This window comes from Bufo bufo, chromosome 3 (assembly GCF_905171765.1).
Source record: "Bufo bufo chromosome 3, aBufBuf1.1, whole genome shotgun sequence".
Lineage (NCBI taxonomy): Eukaryota > Metazoa > Chordata > Amphibia > Anura > Bufonidae > Bufo > Bufo bufo.
This window is the reverse complement of record NC_053391.1, coordinates 654,356,185-654,370,503: the sequence shown is the minus strand read 5'-3', so window position 1 is coordinate 654,370,503 and position 14,319 is coordinate 654,356,185. Positions and strand designations below refer to the sequence as shown.

Sequence of the window (14,319 nt, the reverse complement as noted above, 5' to 3'; positions counted from 1 at the left end):
GTCATCGAAGCCTGGTTCAGGGTAATGCTACGAAATAGGCCTTGTGTGGTGGATGGAGCGACAAGAAAAAGCAGAAGCACGAAACGGACACATGGAGTTCACTAGTGGAACATGGGAGGCTTTAGTATGATGGACTTTCCTTTTGATCTTTGACCCATCACCTCTCCTGATGTGTTTTTTTTTTTTTTTTTTTTTTTTTTTTTTTTAGTAAATACTTGTATTCCTCATAAAATATCCAATTCTGGAGCATCTTTTCTTAAAAATTAGGTGGTTATTTACTAACAGATATACATCACTTTTTGGCATTTATCTGTTGCAGATTTCGGCCCAAAGGTTAGGGCCCTTTTATTCCGCCAGTCCTATCAGTCGGATGAATGTAAATGATGGGAAACCCCTTTAGGACCTTTGAGTTGAATCAAAATAAAGAAGCTCAAGAAACTTTTTACATATCTTCACAACCTGTCATCTTAATATCATCATGTTCATTGAATCTTTGGGGGTCATTTACCAACTGATATACGCCAGTTTTAAGGCGTATATCTGTGGCAGATTGTGGTGCAAAGGTTATTTGCACCGCAATCTGCAACTTTTCCCCGCTCACGCCAGGTCCAACAAAGGGGCGTGGCATTGAACGGAAAGGGGGCGGACTGCTAGGCCCATCTGATTTATCATTTTCTACGCCTGTTTTAGGGCAGAAATCGGAAATGTTTTGATTTAGACAGGCAGTGGATATGCTGAAGTTATGTGGAGACCAGCACCTCTACATAAATACGGCGGATGCACCGCCAGCTAAAGGGTTATTAAGACCGGTGTCTAAAACGCCCGTCTTAATGATTGACCCCCTTAGTGTTGTGCTGTTCCTCTGTCTAAGGGGTGTGCCATGGTCAGCCCTGATTGGACAGCGCCCCCTGTTGCCTATTTATTCATACCTTTCCACTTTAAATGGATATTTATTTCCCTTGTGGGTAAGAATCTCTGACTGAACAGGTTGGAGCTTTTCATATTTTGTTTTATTTTTATACATTTTTATACTCCTTTATTAATATGTTGAGAGAGTTCTGTATAATGCATTATTCATGTGTTTATCATGTATCATTACGTCTCTGGCTCGATCTCATTTAGATGCAAACCATCCTTCATAGCTCAGTTAAAGGCCTGCATGAGCCGTGCCAATTGTTCTGTAAATCTTATTATTCTGGATGCTTTTGCCCCTTTATAATAAATATAAATGCTTCTGAATGGGATGAAATAACAGGCACCTTCTGTTGCCATCCTAGTAAAAGAGCAAGAACGAGGCAGTAAATATCACGCTGACTTTTATTGGACCAATATATTGTATTGTTTACAAGCTTTTCAATCTCACACAATTCTGTCAAGTACAAAAGAATCTTCAAGATATTTAGCAGTTCCCATTTCCCCTTGGATTGTTTTTATTTTTATTTTTTATTTATTTATTTATTTCCAAATTTATCTCCTTTGCGGTTTTCTCTTATCCCCCATGCTTGAATCCTGGTTTGACATGTGTCTGTTGTCCCATCATGCCTTAGGGCAGTGAGATCAGCAGATTATGTGACGCGAATCACAACTAATTCATGTAGTTTATTCAGTGAACTGCATCAAACATGGCAATATCCTAGATACAGTCGAAACGTTTCCAGGTTTGATGCAGTACGCTGAATAAAAAACATGGCTTAGATGGAGTGCTGCAGCTTTTTCCTATTATATTGTCTGGGATCCCAAGCCGGGATCTAAGGCTGCGTACACCAGGATAACCCGTTTTGGTAGGTTGTTGTGCTGCTTGTTCTTGTTCTTCTTTAACTAATCGCGACTAGCCAGACTCTTGTATTAAAAGGGATGTCTGTGATATGATAAACTCTTGCTTCTCTCTCTGCTTCGTCAGGTATGTGGAGGGATCCTTGTTGAGGTGGCAGGCTGCTTCTCCGAGGAGATGATGAGCAGACACAGTTACAGTAAGGCTGCCTCTCTTATTACTTGCTCAGCATTTACTCCGAGAAGCAGAGAAGATGTCGCAGCTCAAGATTTTGCCAGCTCATCACACTGGGAATCTCTTGCACACTCGAAGAAACAAGACTGAGCATGTGTGTCCACCTCAGCACATTTACGGAGGTGGACGCAGAAAGGCTGTAAAATAGAAACAGCAGGTGGCGCTAACAGTATTCCTTGACTTTTCTTCAGGTATCTCTACTGTATGTAACCAAGCGCTGTGCAGTCATCTGCCACTGTACCTGTGTCTCTTTGTCAGTCAGTCCCTAGTACATTGACCTGATTTAGAGTTCGAGGTTGTCTGCGTTATAACTGCCTAGCTGAGATGAGAAATTATATTGTGTGCAGTAGTAATTATTATAGCTACTTCTGTCCCTCATGGTCCCCATTTTAATAGATGTACTGATGTCTTTTTGCAGTGTCCTCTTGCCTGGCAAAGCAAATGGGAAGGCCCAGAAGACCCTCTTCAGTATCTCAGAGGACTCGTATCCAGAGCCGTGGCAATACAGGTAGAAATAGCAAATAACATACTGTACATTATACACAGTATAATTAACCCCTTCTACCCCGGGCCAGTTTTCACCTTCCTGCCCAGGCCATTTTTTGCAAATCGGACATGTGTCACTTTATGTGGTAATAAGTTTGGAACGCTTTTACTTATCCAAGCCGTTCTGAGACTGTTTTCTCGTGACACATTGTGCTTCATAATAATAAAGAAATCCCAGCGGACCACGGCTTCTTCAATCAATATTCTTGATATTTATTCCATAAGTAAGTACAATAAGGACGCGTTTCGGCCTGTCCAGCCGAATACTTGCTGACGAAGGCTGGACGGGCCGAAACGCGTCCTTATTGTACTCACTTATGGAATAAATATCAAGAATATTGATTGAAGAAGCCGTGGTCCGCTGGGATTTCTTTATTATTGTGTTGGAGTTCGCTCTTGTCCCGTGCGGCATACTAGTCGAGTGCCGATCTTTCCCACTTGCTACATTGTACTTCATGACAGTCATAAATTTGAGTCAATATATTTCGCCTTTATTTATGAAAAACGACTTGTGGTACGGGATACCGGAACAGAGAGATCTGGACTGTCGGAGATTCCCCTGGTCTGAGAATAAATCCCTCTGTTTTGTGACCATACATGAGTGCACTCACCGGTACCGCACTGAGATCGCATCAGACTCGTATTGCGACTAGATACCCAGACTGTTGCTCTGTGCAATATAGGGGAGATATCGTAACCTGTCTCTAACTGCAAGTGCATCAGTGCTATACATCGCAAGTGTATCATCATTATTTTATATTGCAAGTATATTCATGTATGACCCACTTGATCCATTGTTGCGAAATTCTGCTCGAATATATGATCCATGATTCATTACTATAAACTCCACCTGGACATCCGAACAGTATCTGGTTCACATTTGATTGATTACATCTCCGTGTTGTACGGTTTAGGAGTCTTATATTTTCGGATTGTACTATTTTGTGACCTGGATACCCCGCCTCCGATTTGTGAGTTTTTTTTGTATTACATTTGTCGATTATTTTTTATATATACTATTTTTATATTGTGAATATTTTTTAGTCTGAATAAATAATTTACCACTATCACTGCACCAGAGTCCACTGTATCTGCTGATTCCATATATAGAGTGCTGGTCTATATTATTTTCTTTTCCTGTATGCTTTTCTGACTGGGTGAGTCAGTCTAGAATTTGAGCACCTATACATATTGCTCAAGCAGGTGAGCCGCCACACCCTTCGATTATTCACATATGATTTTTAATCGCTCTATATTACGTTTTTTGTGAGGCAAGGTAACCAAAAAATGGCTGTTTTGCCACTGTTTTTATTTTTTACACCGTTCATCTGACAGGTTAGATCATGCGTTATTTTTATAGAGCAGGTTGTTACGGACGCGGTGATATCAAATATGTCTACTTTCTTTGTTTGTTTCAGTTTTACATAATAAGGCATTTTTGAAAAAAATATGTTTTTGTCTCTCCATATTCTGAACGCTATATTTTTTTATTTTTCTTCCAATCGTCTTGGGCAGGGGCTCATTTCTTGCAGGAAGAGTTGAGGTTTTTATTGGTACCATTTTCGGGGATCATTCATTATTACACTTTGAGGCAAGGTGACCCAAAAAATTGGTTGTTTTGGCACAGATTTTTTTAAATGTATTTTTATAGAGCTAGTTGTTACGGACGCTGCGATACCTAATATGTATACTTTTTTATTTTTTTTTCACTTTAACACAGTAAATGCATTTTTGAAACCAAAAAATTATGTTTTAGTGTCTCCATGTTCTGAGAGCTATAGTTTATTTTTATTTTTTGGGCAATTATCTTATATAGGGGCTCTTCTTTTGCGGGATGAGGTGACTATTTTATTGGTACCATTTTGGGGGCATACGCCTTTTTGATCTCTTGGTGTTGCACTTTTTGTGATGTAAGATGACAAATGGCTTTTTTTAAAACAGTTTTTATTTTATTTCTTTTACGGTGTTTATCGGACAGGGTGTATCATGTGACATATTTATAAAGCCGGTCGTTACGGACGCAGCGATACCTAATATCTGTGTTTTCATTTTCTTTTTTCAATTTTTTTAATATAAAATCAGTGGAAAGGGGTGTTTTTTTCCTTTTTTTTTGTTTGAAACGTTATATTTTTTTATAAAAACGATTTTTTTAACATTTTTTTTTAAACTTTAATTCGGTCCCACTCTGGGACTTTACTTTTGGTGGTCATACTTTTGAGGTTGGATCTCCTGGGCACCCGTAGAAGGCAGGTCCCGATGCCGTGCAAGGAATTGGGCAGCCTCTGCACGGCATCAGGCTGCCTTCTCACCCATCGGGTCCCCGCCACAGCAATGCGGGGACTCGATGTGCTCGCTCACCCGCCGCAAATCCCCTCTATGCAGCGGTCAGCGCTGATCGCGGCAAAGAAGGGGTTAATCCGCTGGCATCGGCTTGTACAGCGGCCCGGTTACCAGGGACTGCCTAGCCCCTGCAGTGATCTGGCGGGCACCGCTCTGGTGCCCGCCCAATCACCATGACGTAATAGTATGTCAAAATGCTGGAATGCACCTGCCGCCATGACGTACTATTACGTCATATGTCGGGAAGGGGTTAAAGGGGTTGTCTGGGTTCAGAGCTGAAGCCGGATATAACCCCTTCTTCCCCCAAACAGCACCTCTGAGTTGAGCATCGGAGCATCATTGCGCTGAATCGGGCAGGGGAAGGGCTTTTTCTGGAGATACAGTGATGTACCGGGCTCTTCTAGATGGAAGCAGTGAGCCCAGTGACGTCACCAGCACTAATGAACGGTCTTTAGCGCTGCCCTCGCCTGTAAAACAGATGACATCACCGGGATCACTGCTAGGCGTAAGCCTCTGTCTAGCAGTGTAAAAAAGGTAAAGAATAGGCCCTTGACCTGCGTGATACAGCGCAAGGCAAGGGGGAGCATCAGAGCATGAAAAGCTCAGCTCTGAACCTGGACAACCCCTTTAATTGGTTATTAAAGTGCACCTTGCACATACTGTAAGATCTGTGGGCAGAAGCAGATTGATATATAATTTAGTGGGAAAAGATTTAGTCTACCCTGTACTTCATTGAAACCTTGTTCACCCTGTCCTTATTAGACATTTTGCCTGCAGTCATTGATAGGGGGCATTTACAAACTTGCCATATACGCTTTTATTTTTATGCTCAGTGTATTAACAGTATGGAGTGTACTGCATTCGGAAAGTCTTCAGATCCTTTCACTTTTTTCACATTTTGTTATGTTGTGGCCTTGTCCTAAAATAAAATAAAAAAATATATTTTTTCCCCATCATTCTGCACTCAGTACCCCATAATGAGAAAGTGAAAACAGAAAGTTTGAAATCTTTGCAACTTTATTGAAAAGGAAAAACTGAAACCTTGCATTAACATAAGTATTCAGACCTTTTACTCAGGACTTAGTTGAAGCCTCTTTGGCAGTGATTACAGCCTCCAGGCTTCTTGGGAATGATGCCACAAGGTTTTCATACCTGAATTTCGGAGATTTTTTGCCATTTTTCTCTGCAAATCCTCTCAAGCTCTGTCAGGTTAAATGAGGACCTTTGGTGGTGACAGCCATTTTCAGAGTTACTCCTGTGTTGTCTTGGCTGTGTGCTTAGGGTCAGTGTTAGAAGGTGAACCTTCGGACCACTCTGAGGTCCAGAGCACTTTGGATCAGGTTTTCATTCAGAAAATCCCTGTACTTTGCTCAGTTTAGCTTTCCTTTAACCCTCACCAGTCTCCATGTCCCAGCTACTGAAAAACACCCCTATAGCTTAAAGCTACCACTACCATGTTTTACTATGTGGATGATATTGGTCAGGTGACCAGAAGTGTCTGGTTTCCTCCAGGCATGATGCTTAGAATTGAGGCCAAAAAGTTCAATCTTGGTTTCATCAGACCAGAGAATCTTGTTTCTCACAGTCTGAGTCCTTTGGATGCTTTTTTGCAAACTTTCATGTGTCTTTTACTGAGGAGAGGCTTCTTTCTAGCCACTCTGTCATAAAGCCCAGATTGGTGGAGTGCTAAAGTGATGGCTGACCTTCTGGATGTTTCTCCCATCGGGTTCTTGGTCACCTTACTTACCAAGGCCCTTCTCATTCAAATACATAGTTCGGTGGGGTGGTCAGCTCTAGGAAGAGTCCTTGTTGTTCCAAACTTCTTTCATTTAAGAATTATGGAGGCCACTGTGCTCTTGGGAACTTTCAGTGCAATTTTTTGTACCCTTCTCCAGATCTGTGGCTTCCACAAAGCTCTCCACAGTGCTGCACCCCCTACATCTCTTCCCTCATTTCTTTCTACCATCCTATCCCTGCTCTCCCTTCAGCCAATGACTTACAACTGACATCAACCATCATCTGAACCTCTCACTCCCCTCTCCAAGACTTCTCTCGGAATTGGGTTAATTCTGAACAGCCATAGTTTTAAGTGTTCCCTATAAGCACATCTTTTCATGTTACCCTACCACATCCCCTAATCTAATTCTCCTCCATTCACCCCCACCCCCTTCAGAATCATTCTTCTGAACCTGAGTCATCATCAGATATCTACCACACCCCATGCACTCAGAAGCACTACAGATATCGGCTGGTGACGGCTCATGCAAAGTTAGGCTACTTTCACACTAGCGTTTGGGCTTTCCTTTTGTGAGATCCATTCAGGGCTCTCAAAAACGGTCTAAAACAGATCAGTTTTGCCCTTATGCATTCTGAATGGATAAGGATCTGCTCAGAATGCATCAGTTTGCCTCCGATCAGTCACCATTTCACTCTGGAGGCGGACACCAAAACACTGCTTGCAGCGTTTTGCTGTCCGCCTGACGAAGCGGAGCCAAACGGATCCGTCCTGACACAATGAAAGTCAATAGAGACGGATCCGTTTTCTCTGACACAATCTGGCACAATAGAAAACGGATCCGTCTTCATTGACTTTCAATCGTGTTCAAGACGGATCCGTCATGGCTCTAGAAGACATAATACAACTGGATCCATTCATGACGGATGCATGCTGTATTATTGTAACGGAAGCATTTTTGCAGATCCATGAGGGATCCGCAAAAACCGCTAGTGTGAAAGTAGCCATAGATGTACTCTCCTATTGTGTTGGCCTGACCATTGTACAAAACAAGAGAAGATACAAGCGGCACTTCTGCTTTCAGCGGTGCGGTGCGCGCGTCCCGGGAGGAAGATCCACAGATAATGGTATAGTAAGGACCAGCACTCGCTTCAGTAATAATTTCAAATAGATTTAATGGTCACATACAAATGATAAGTGACGCGTGCGTTTCGGCTACTGTGAGCCTTTGTCAAAACATTTGTTTTGACAAAGGCTCACAGTAGCCGAAACGCACGCGTCACTTATCATTTGTATGTGACCATTAAATCTATTTGAAATTATTACTGAAGCGAGTGCTGGTCCTTACTATACCATTGTACAAAACAAGCACTTTTTATCTATTGTGTCCCTCCTATCTCCTCATAGATTGTAAGCTCTTGGGACCCTCGTTCCTCTTGTTTTAATTGTTGACTTGTTTGCTAATAAATTATTTTATGACTCTGTGTGTACCTGAACCCCACTCTATATAACTTTGGCACATCCTCTGCTGGTCTAAATCTACGCCAGCTTCCTTGCTGGCGTAGATTTAGAACATTTTCTATGCCTAAAACAGGTGTACAAAATGATGAATATGACTGTTTTGTTTTGTGAAAGGTGTAGTGGAGGAGGAGCTTCACTGTGAAGTGCTCTCCCCTCTTCATTGTGCAGCTTCTCAGCCCCCCTCTACCGTAAGTGACAGCTGCAGCATCCAGCAAGGAGACCACTACAGCTGTGACTCAGAGGAGGAGCTGTGAAGTAGCAGAGAGCACTTTATACTGAAGCTCCACCTCCATTGCACTTAAGGAGCGGCACCTGGTAGAATAAACGTTCATATTCACACTACTCCTGATGATAAAAGGCAAAAAAAGTATGTTTGTACTGCTTTCTCCAGCTTCTACCTAGGGCTGTCAACAGTTTAAGCATGGTAAAAACTGCTGACAGATTCCCTTTAAAGGGGTTGTCTGGCAATACCTAAGTTTTAACTGATGCCTGCAGCCTGCCTCCGCTGTAAAAAGAATCAAACTTACCTACTTTCTGCCACTTCAATGGCTTCAGCGGTGACATGTCTGCAAGATACAAGTCACCACACAAGCCAGTGGTTGGCTGCAGCAGAGCAGGTGATCAGACTCGTGCCGGGTTGTTATGATACTTTCCATAGTGGAGAAAGGCTGCGGGCATCATTTAAAGGGGTTATCCAAGATTTTAAAAATATCCCCCATATGCCGGGCCCCTCACAATGAATATACTTACCTAGCTCCCTGTGCCGCTCCTGGTCCCCGCGCCGCCGCTGCAGCTTCTCCCCATGTGCGGATGAAAACATTTGGTGTCGGGGGTGGGGGGGGGGGGGGGGGGTGGTAGCCAATGGCAGGTGGGGATGGCGACGAGCCTCCCTAGCATCGCTGGTGACGCTAGGGAGGCTTGTCTACATCTGCCATTAGCTGCTTTCCCCCGACACCAAGAGACTTTTGCAAACATAAATGATATATATAGTTGTGTGCTGAAATTAGTATTAAGCTGCTATTTCCTGCCTTTCAGCTTTATGTACAAAATTGTTGGTTGCTTTGCTATTATAAAAATACACCTTGTTCCCTCAGTGCCAGGAGGTAGAGAACGAGCGCATTTATCTGAGCAGATGGTTAATTGCTTTGTTTGATACAATAATCCATTACAGGAATAATAACTGGTTGGAGACAAAAGCTGTGAACTCTGCATTAGCGCCATAATGTAGCATTTATATATTTGTAACCCACCCTCCCTTCTCTTAAGTCTTCATCTCCGATTTTCTTCCCAGTTAAATTTTTTCTAATTTCATCGCATTGTAAAAGATGATCCCAGGCAACGTGGAAAACATCAGGACTTTAGCGGAACATGCAAAACCGGCTGTGAGCTATTGATGCTTCCTTGGTGCCAAGCTTTGGTTTGGTTAATTTCTTATGGGTCTGGGGGGCACAATACAATACAGAGAAAATGTAGGTCAGTTTGTCAGTAGCCGTACTTGGGTCTTCCTATTTAAAGGGGTCATCCCATGACTAATGTAAAAAACTAAAATCAGACATGATACAGGACATGACAATCTCCTTCTAACAAAGCTAGAACCAGCCCTGTACCTCACATGGATCCAGAGATCTCCCCATTCATTGCTCTGCTAGATTTATATCAAGCTGGCAGCTCAGGGGGCGTGTCTTTTCTGCTGCAGCTCAGGGGGCGTGTCTATGCTCTCCCAATCACAGCTCAGGAGACAGTTGAAGGATGATACTGAGCATGTGCGGCCTTCTCAGTGAGCAGATGGCGCTATGCAGATACATTTTATTGAATAGCTCACTGGCTATGCTAAATTTTTAATCATGGAAAACACCATAAACCGTTTAGATATATTAAATGGATACTCTGTCACGTATAAATCAAGAGATTAATCATATAAAGAAAGTGACTTTTTAAAATTACCTTTATTATACTAGAAAGGGTATAGGTATATATATATATATACCACACATAATGTGCAAAGAGACATGCAAATACTTGAATGTCTTACATGGGGGGTCAAGACCCCAAGAAGACATCCATAGTGACAGGATAGAAAAGGAGAATCGAGGAAAACACAATGTCTATAGATAAGGCAGAGGTAGATAAATCTCACCCTAATTGCCCTACAGACTTCTTAGCCCAGGGCGACCCCCTGATGGTGGAGGTTCCCTGTCCCCGAACCTAGTACTATCCAGGCCCTGTTAAGACCCTAAAAAGGGGAAGATAATTCAATGACGGGTGTCAATGGTCACCCCAAAAAATGGGTACTACTTAAACACCCCAAATAAAGAAAGGAGACCCCGACGCGTTTCACCTAGAACTTTTTAGGCTCATCAGGGGGTGATCTCAAAACAGGTCATAAAGATATAAATATGATACTTAGCTCAAAGCTGGATATAAATGGTATTGCCGACCACCAAAGATATGGCTGTCCTACTGTAGGTACCTATAGAGGGTATATATATATATATTTAATAAGTAAAAAAACAGCATCGTCTAGGGAAAATATACATTCACAGAAAGCTCGGATACATCTAATTAGTAAGAAAAACCTACTCACATGTGGACAGATGATACAGTCCCAAAACCAAATTGCTTGAGCCATAGTATACCTGGCCGCAGTCGCGCTATTTATTCAGACCGGTGCGCTTGCCCTGAACCTACGTCCGGATGCCAGTGATCTACTTCCGGTATTTGGACCGCACTTTGAAGCACACCGCCTTACTTTCTAGGTAACTTCCGGTGAAATGGAACGCACCGTGAACCACACGTTGTTACTGTGCTTCAGACCCAGAGACCGGAAGTTCTTATACATCACTTCCGGTTTTACGGTGAAACGCATACTGGAACGCAAATTGCGTTCAAAGACGCCATGGATAACATAACGATGGTATATACATTGTTCATACATAGTCTTATTAACAAGGTATTAATCATAGATGAAATAGACGTCATATTTTAGTATTAGCAACTGAAATTGGCCAGGAACATAGAGGGACATACACTAACAGATGTCTCCCATGATTATAGTGGATAATCACCAAAAGATGTCATACACTTGGGTCACCCCCTCGATATCAACAATGAAGGGGAAAAGACACCAAATTGTTAAGATATGGCAAACTAATATTTGTTTGCCAATTACAAAATGCTTTACGCATCTATATTGCCAGTAAGAAGGCCACATACGATTACTGAAGCAGAATGTATATTCAATGGACCAGGGATTCAAATAAAACACGGGAAAGTTAGTCTTTCATTGAGACCAAGGGGGACTGGGACTGAAATCGATAGATCCACGCTGTTTCTTTTTGGAGGATCTTCTTGTCCCAGTCGCCCCTTCTCTCAAGAAGGGGGACCACCTCTAAAACAGAGAAACGCGCCGAACCCACATCACCAATATGATAGTCATTGAAGTGTTGAGCCACAGGCGTGTCTTTTGATTTTTTTTATATCATTGATATGCTCACAGATCCTTCTTCGAAATTCTCTTTTTGTTTTGCCTATATAATCCATAGGGCATGTATGTATACTACGCCTTTTGTTTTGCAATTCGCAAAGTCCCAGATGGAAAAGGGACGTTGTGTAACGGAACAAATTACTGTTTTTGAGGTGTTAATGAAATTACAGGCTTTGCAGGATCCACATATAAAGACACCCAGGGGCTTACGGTCTAGCCAAGTGCCCTCTCTTTTAGGACCCTCATAGTGACTATGAACTAATCGATCCCGTAAGCTCCTGCTTTTACGGTAGGTAACTTGGGGATATTCAAGGTAGAAATCAGGCGTATCAGACCCTCATCTGTCTCATCCCTAGATCTTGGTACCAGAAGATCCTCCCTCTTCCTAGACTCAGCAAACTGAAAAGACTCAATGGATAACCTCTCTTTGCCAGTCTGGTTTTTAATTTTTTGGATTCTGAATAAAAGTTACCCCCAGAAGAACAATTTCTGCGAACCCGCAGATACTGTCCCCTGGGAATACCCCTCTTAACAGCAGGGGGGTGGTGACTATCCCAATGAAGGATACTGTTGGTAGCTGTAGGTTTCCGGTATACTGATGTGCTTAGGGTCCCCTCAGTTTTTCTTACAACCACATCAAGAAACGTAATTTGTTCTGTCTGAGTTTCATAAGTGAAACTCAGGCCGATATCATTTTGATTCAGGATGTTAATAAACTAGATATACTACCCTCCCAGATCAGGAAAACATCGTCAATATAACGAGTCCAAAAGGCAATACATTTTTAATCACATGCAATTCCAAAAGTATTCAGATCCAGGTGCTTGGTTTGAAAAAAAACTGTAGAATATTTTTCGTGACAACCCCTTTAAGGTTGGAAGCCCTTCTTTTCCTGTTGTGCACTTTTATGAGATGCCCGATCTAATCACGTAGGAACTAGCAGAGCTAATAGGATTGGGAGTAGTCAAATGCACTTATCAAATTAATGGGAACCTGTCACATTGAACCTGCAGTCTGTCAGCAGCAGGAGAAGCTGAGGACATTGTTATGGAGGTTTGTGGGGAAAAGATTGAGTAGAAATTGTCATTTAAAAAAAAAAAAAATCTAAATGCATTGGCACTCTGGGCTTAGAAGTCCGGTGGTAGTCCTATGCAGTGACTGACTGGGTCCATTCACACAACCATATCCATTTTGCGGTTCCACACATTCCCTTCTATGTTAAAAATGCTGATCCCTGGCCGCAAAATGGACAAGAATAGCACTGTTCTATATATATATATATTTTTTTTTGTGGGGCCATAGAACGGACATACAGATGTTTTCCGCACATGGTGTCCTGTCCATATCTTTTGCAACCCCATTGAAATGAATGGGTCCACATCCAATTCAGATGGGGGGAAAAAATGCGGTGGTGTGAATGGGGCCTTATCCAGTCGTGAGCAGAACCACCCCCTGGACTTCTAAGCATACAAAGATCAGGAATTTCAATGGGCAAAATACAATTAATACAGAATATTTTTCCAGAAACTCTATCAATCTGCTCAGCTCTTCCTGCTCTATATCACGTTGCCTGAAGATCAAACAACAAAATATAGCCTAGCGTAAGATTTGCTCATGTCACCACGACTCTTGCACAGAGCTCAGTGAAAGCAGGCTCACATGGATGCTCCTGCAGTCTCTACCCTACTATTGTCTGTCTTCTTTAGCTGCCCCGTTTTACCATAGTCTCTGCTTGCACTAGTGGCGTTAAAAGGAGATCTCTGTAGAACTCAAACAATGAGTTTGGAAAAAGCAGATGGGATAAGAGTACTTTTTTTCTGAGGCTAGGAGGTATCTTTCTACAGCAGAAACCTTCCTCACTGCATCTTAAAGGGCATCTGTCAGCAGTTTTGTTCTATGAAACTGACCTGTTCCATGTGCACTTGGCAGCTGAAGGCATCTGTGTTGGTCCCTTGTTCATATGTGCCCGCATTGCTGAGAAAAATTAAGTTTTAATATATGCAAATGAGCCTCTAGGAGCAACAGGGGCGTTACCGTTACACCTAGAGGCTCTGCTCTCTCTGCAACTGCTGCCCCCTCTGCACTTTGACAGGGCCAGACTGTGTAAACGTAATCACGCCTGGCCCTGTCAAAGTGCAGAGGGAGCAGCAGTTGCCGAGAAAGCAGAGTAACTAGGTGTAACGGCGACGCCCCCGTTGCTCCTGCATATATTAAAACTTCATTTTTTTTTCAGCAATGCCGGCACATATGAACATGGGACCAACACAGATGCCTTCAGCTGCCAAGTGCACATGGAACAGGTCAGCCAGTGTCATAGGTACAAAACTGATGACAGATGCCCTTTATAAATGTGCCAAACTAAGCCTTGCTCCTTGTAAGTAATCTCCACCCCTCCCCAGTCTCCATCTTGATGATAATAATAGGGCCAGTAGTGTCCCTTTAACATCCTTGAGCGCTAAGCTCTCGACGCTATCGATCCCACGGGGCTGTGGTCACACATCTCTCTATACCTCAGCGCTGTTTCTGTCCCTTCTTCTGGTAATGAGTTTTATAACACATGCAGCAGTACAAAGGACTCGACTAAAATCTGTGTACAGAAGTGGCTTCATCGGAAAGAGGGAGCTAATTAGCATAGTAGAAACAACTACACTCCATTCTAGGGAAGGATCCCGGCGAGTTTCTTACAAT

General features: G+C 42.6%; 1 protein-coding gene across 3 annotated transcripts in view; it reads left to right on the top strand.

The window, feature by feature from the left end:
- The window catches only part of DYNC2H1 (dynein cytoplasmic 2 heavy chain 1), a 433,565-nt gene that overhangs the window by 355,885 nt on the left and 63,361 nt on the right, over positions 1–14,319 (top strand). For all 3 annotated transcript variants that reach the window (XM_040426277.1, XM_040426279.1, XM_040426278.1), the window contains one exon: positions 2,424–2,513. In XM_040426277.1, the coding sequence (XP_040282211.1) occupies positions 2,424–2,513 (90 nt within the window). The remainder of the gene's footprint in view (positions 1–2,423; positions 2,514–14,319) is intronic.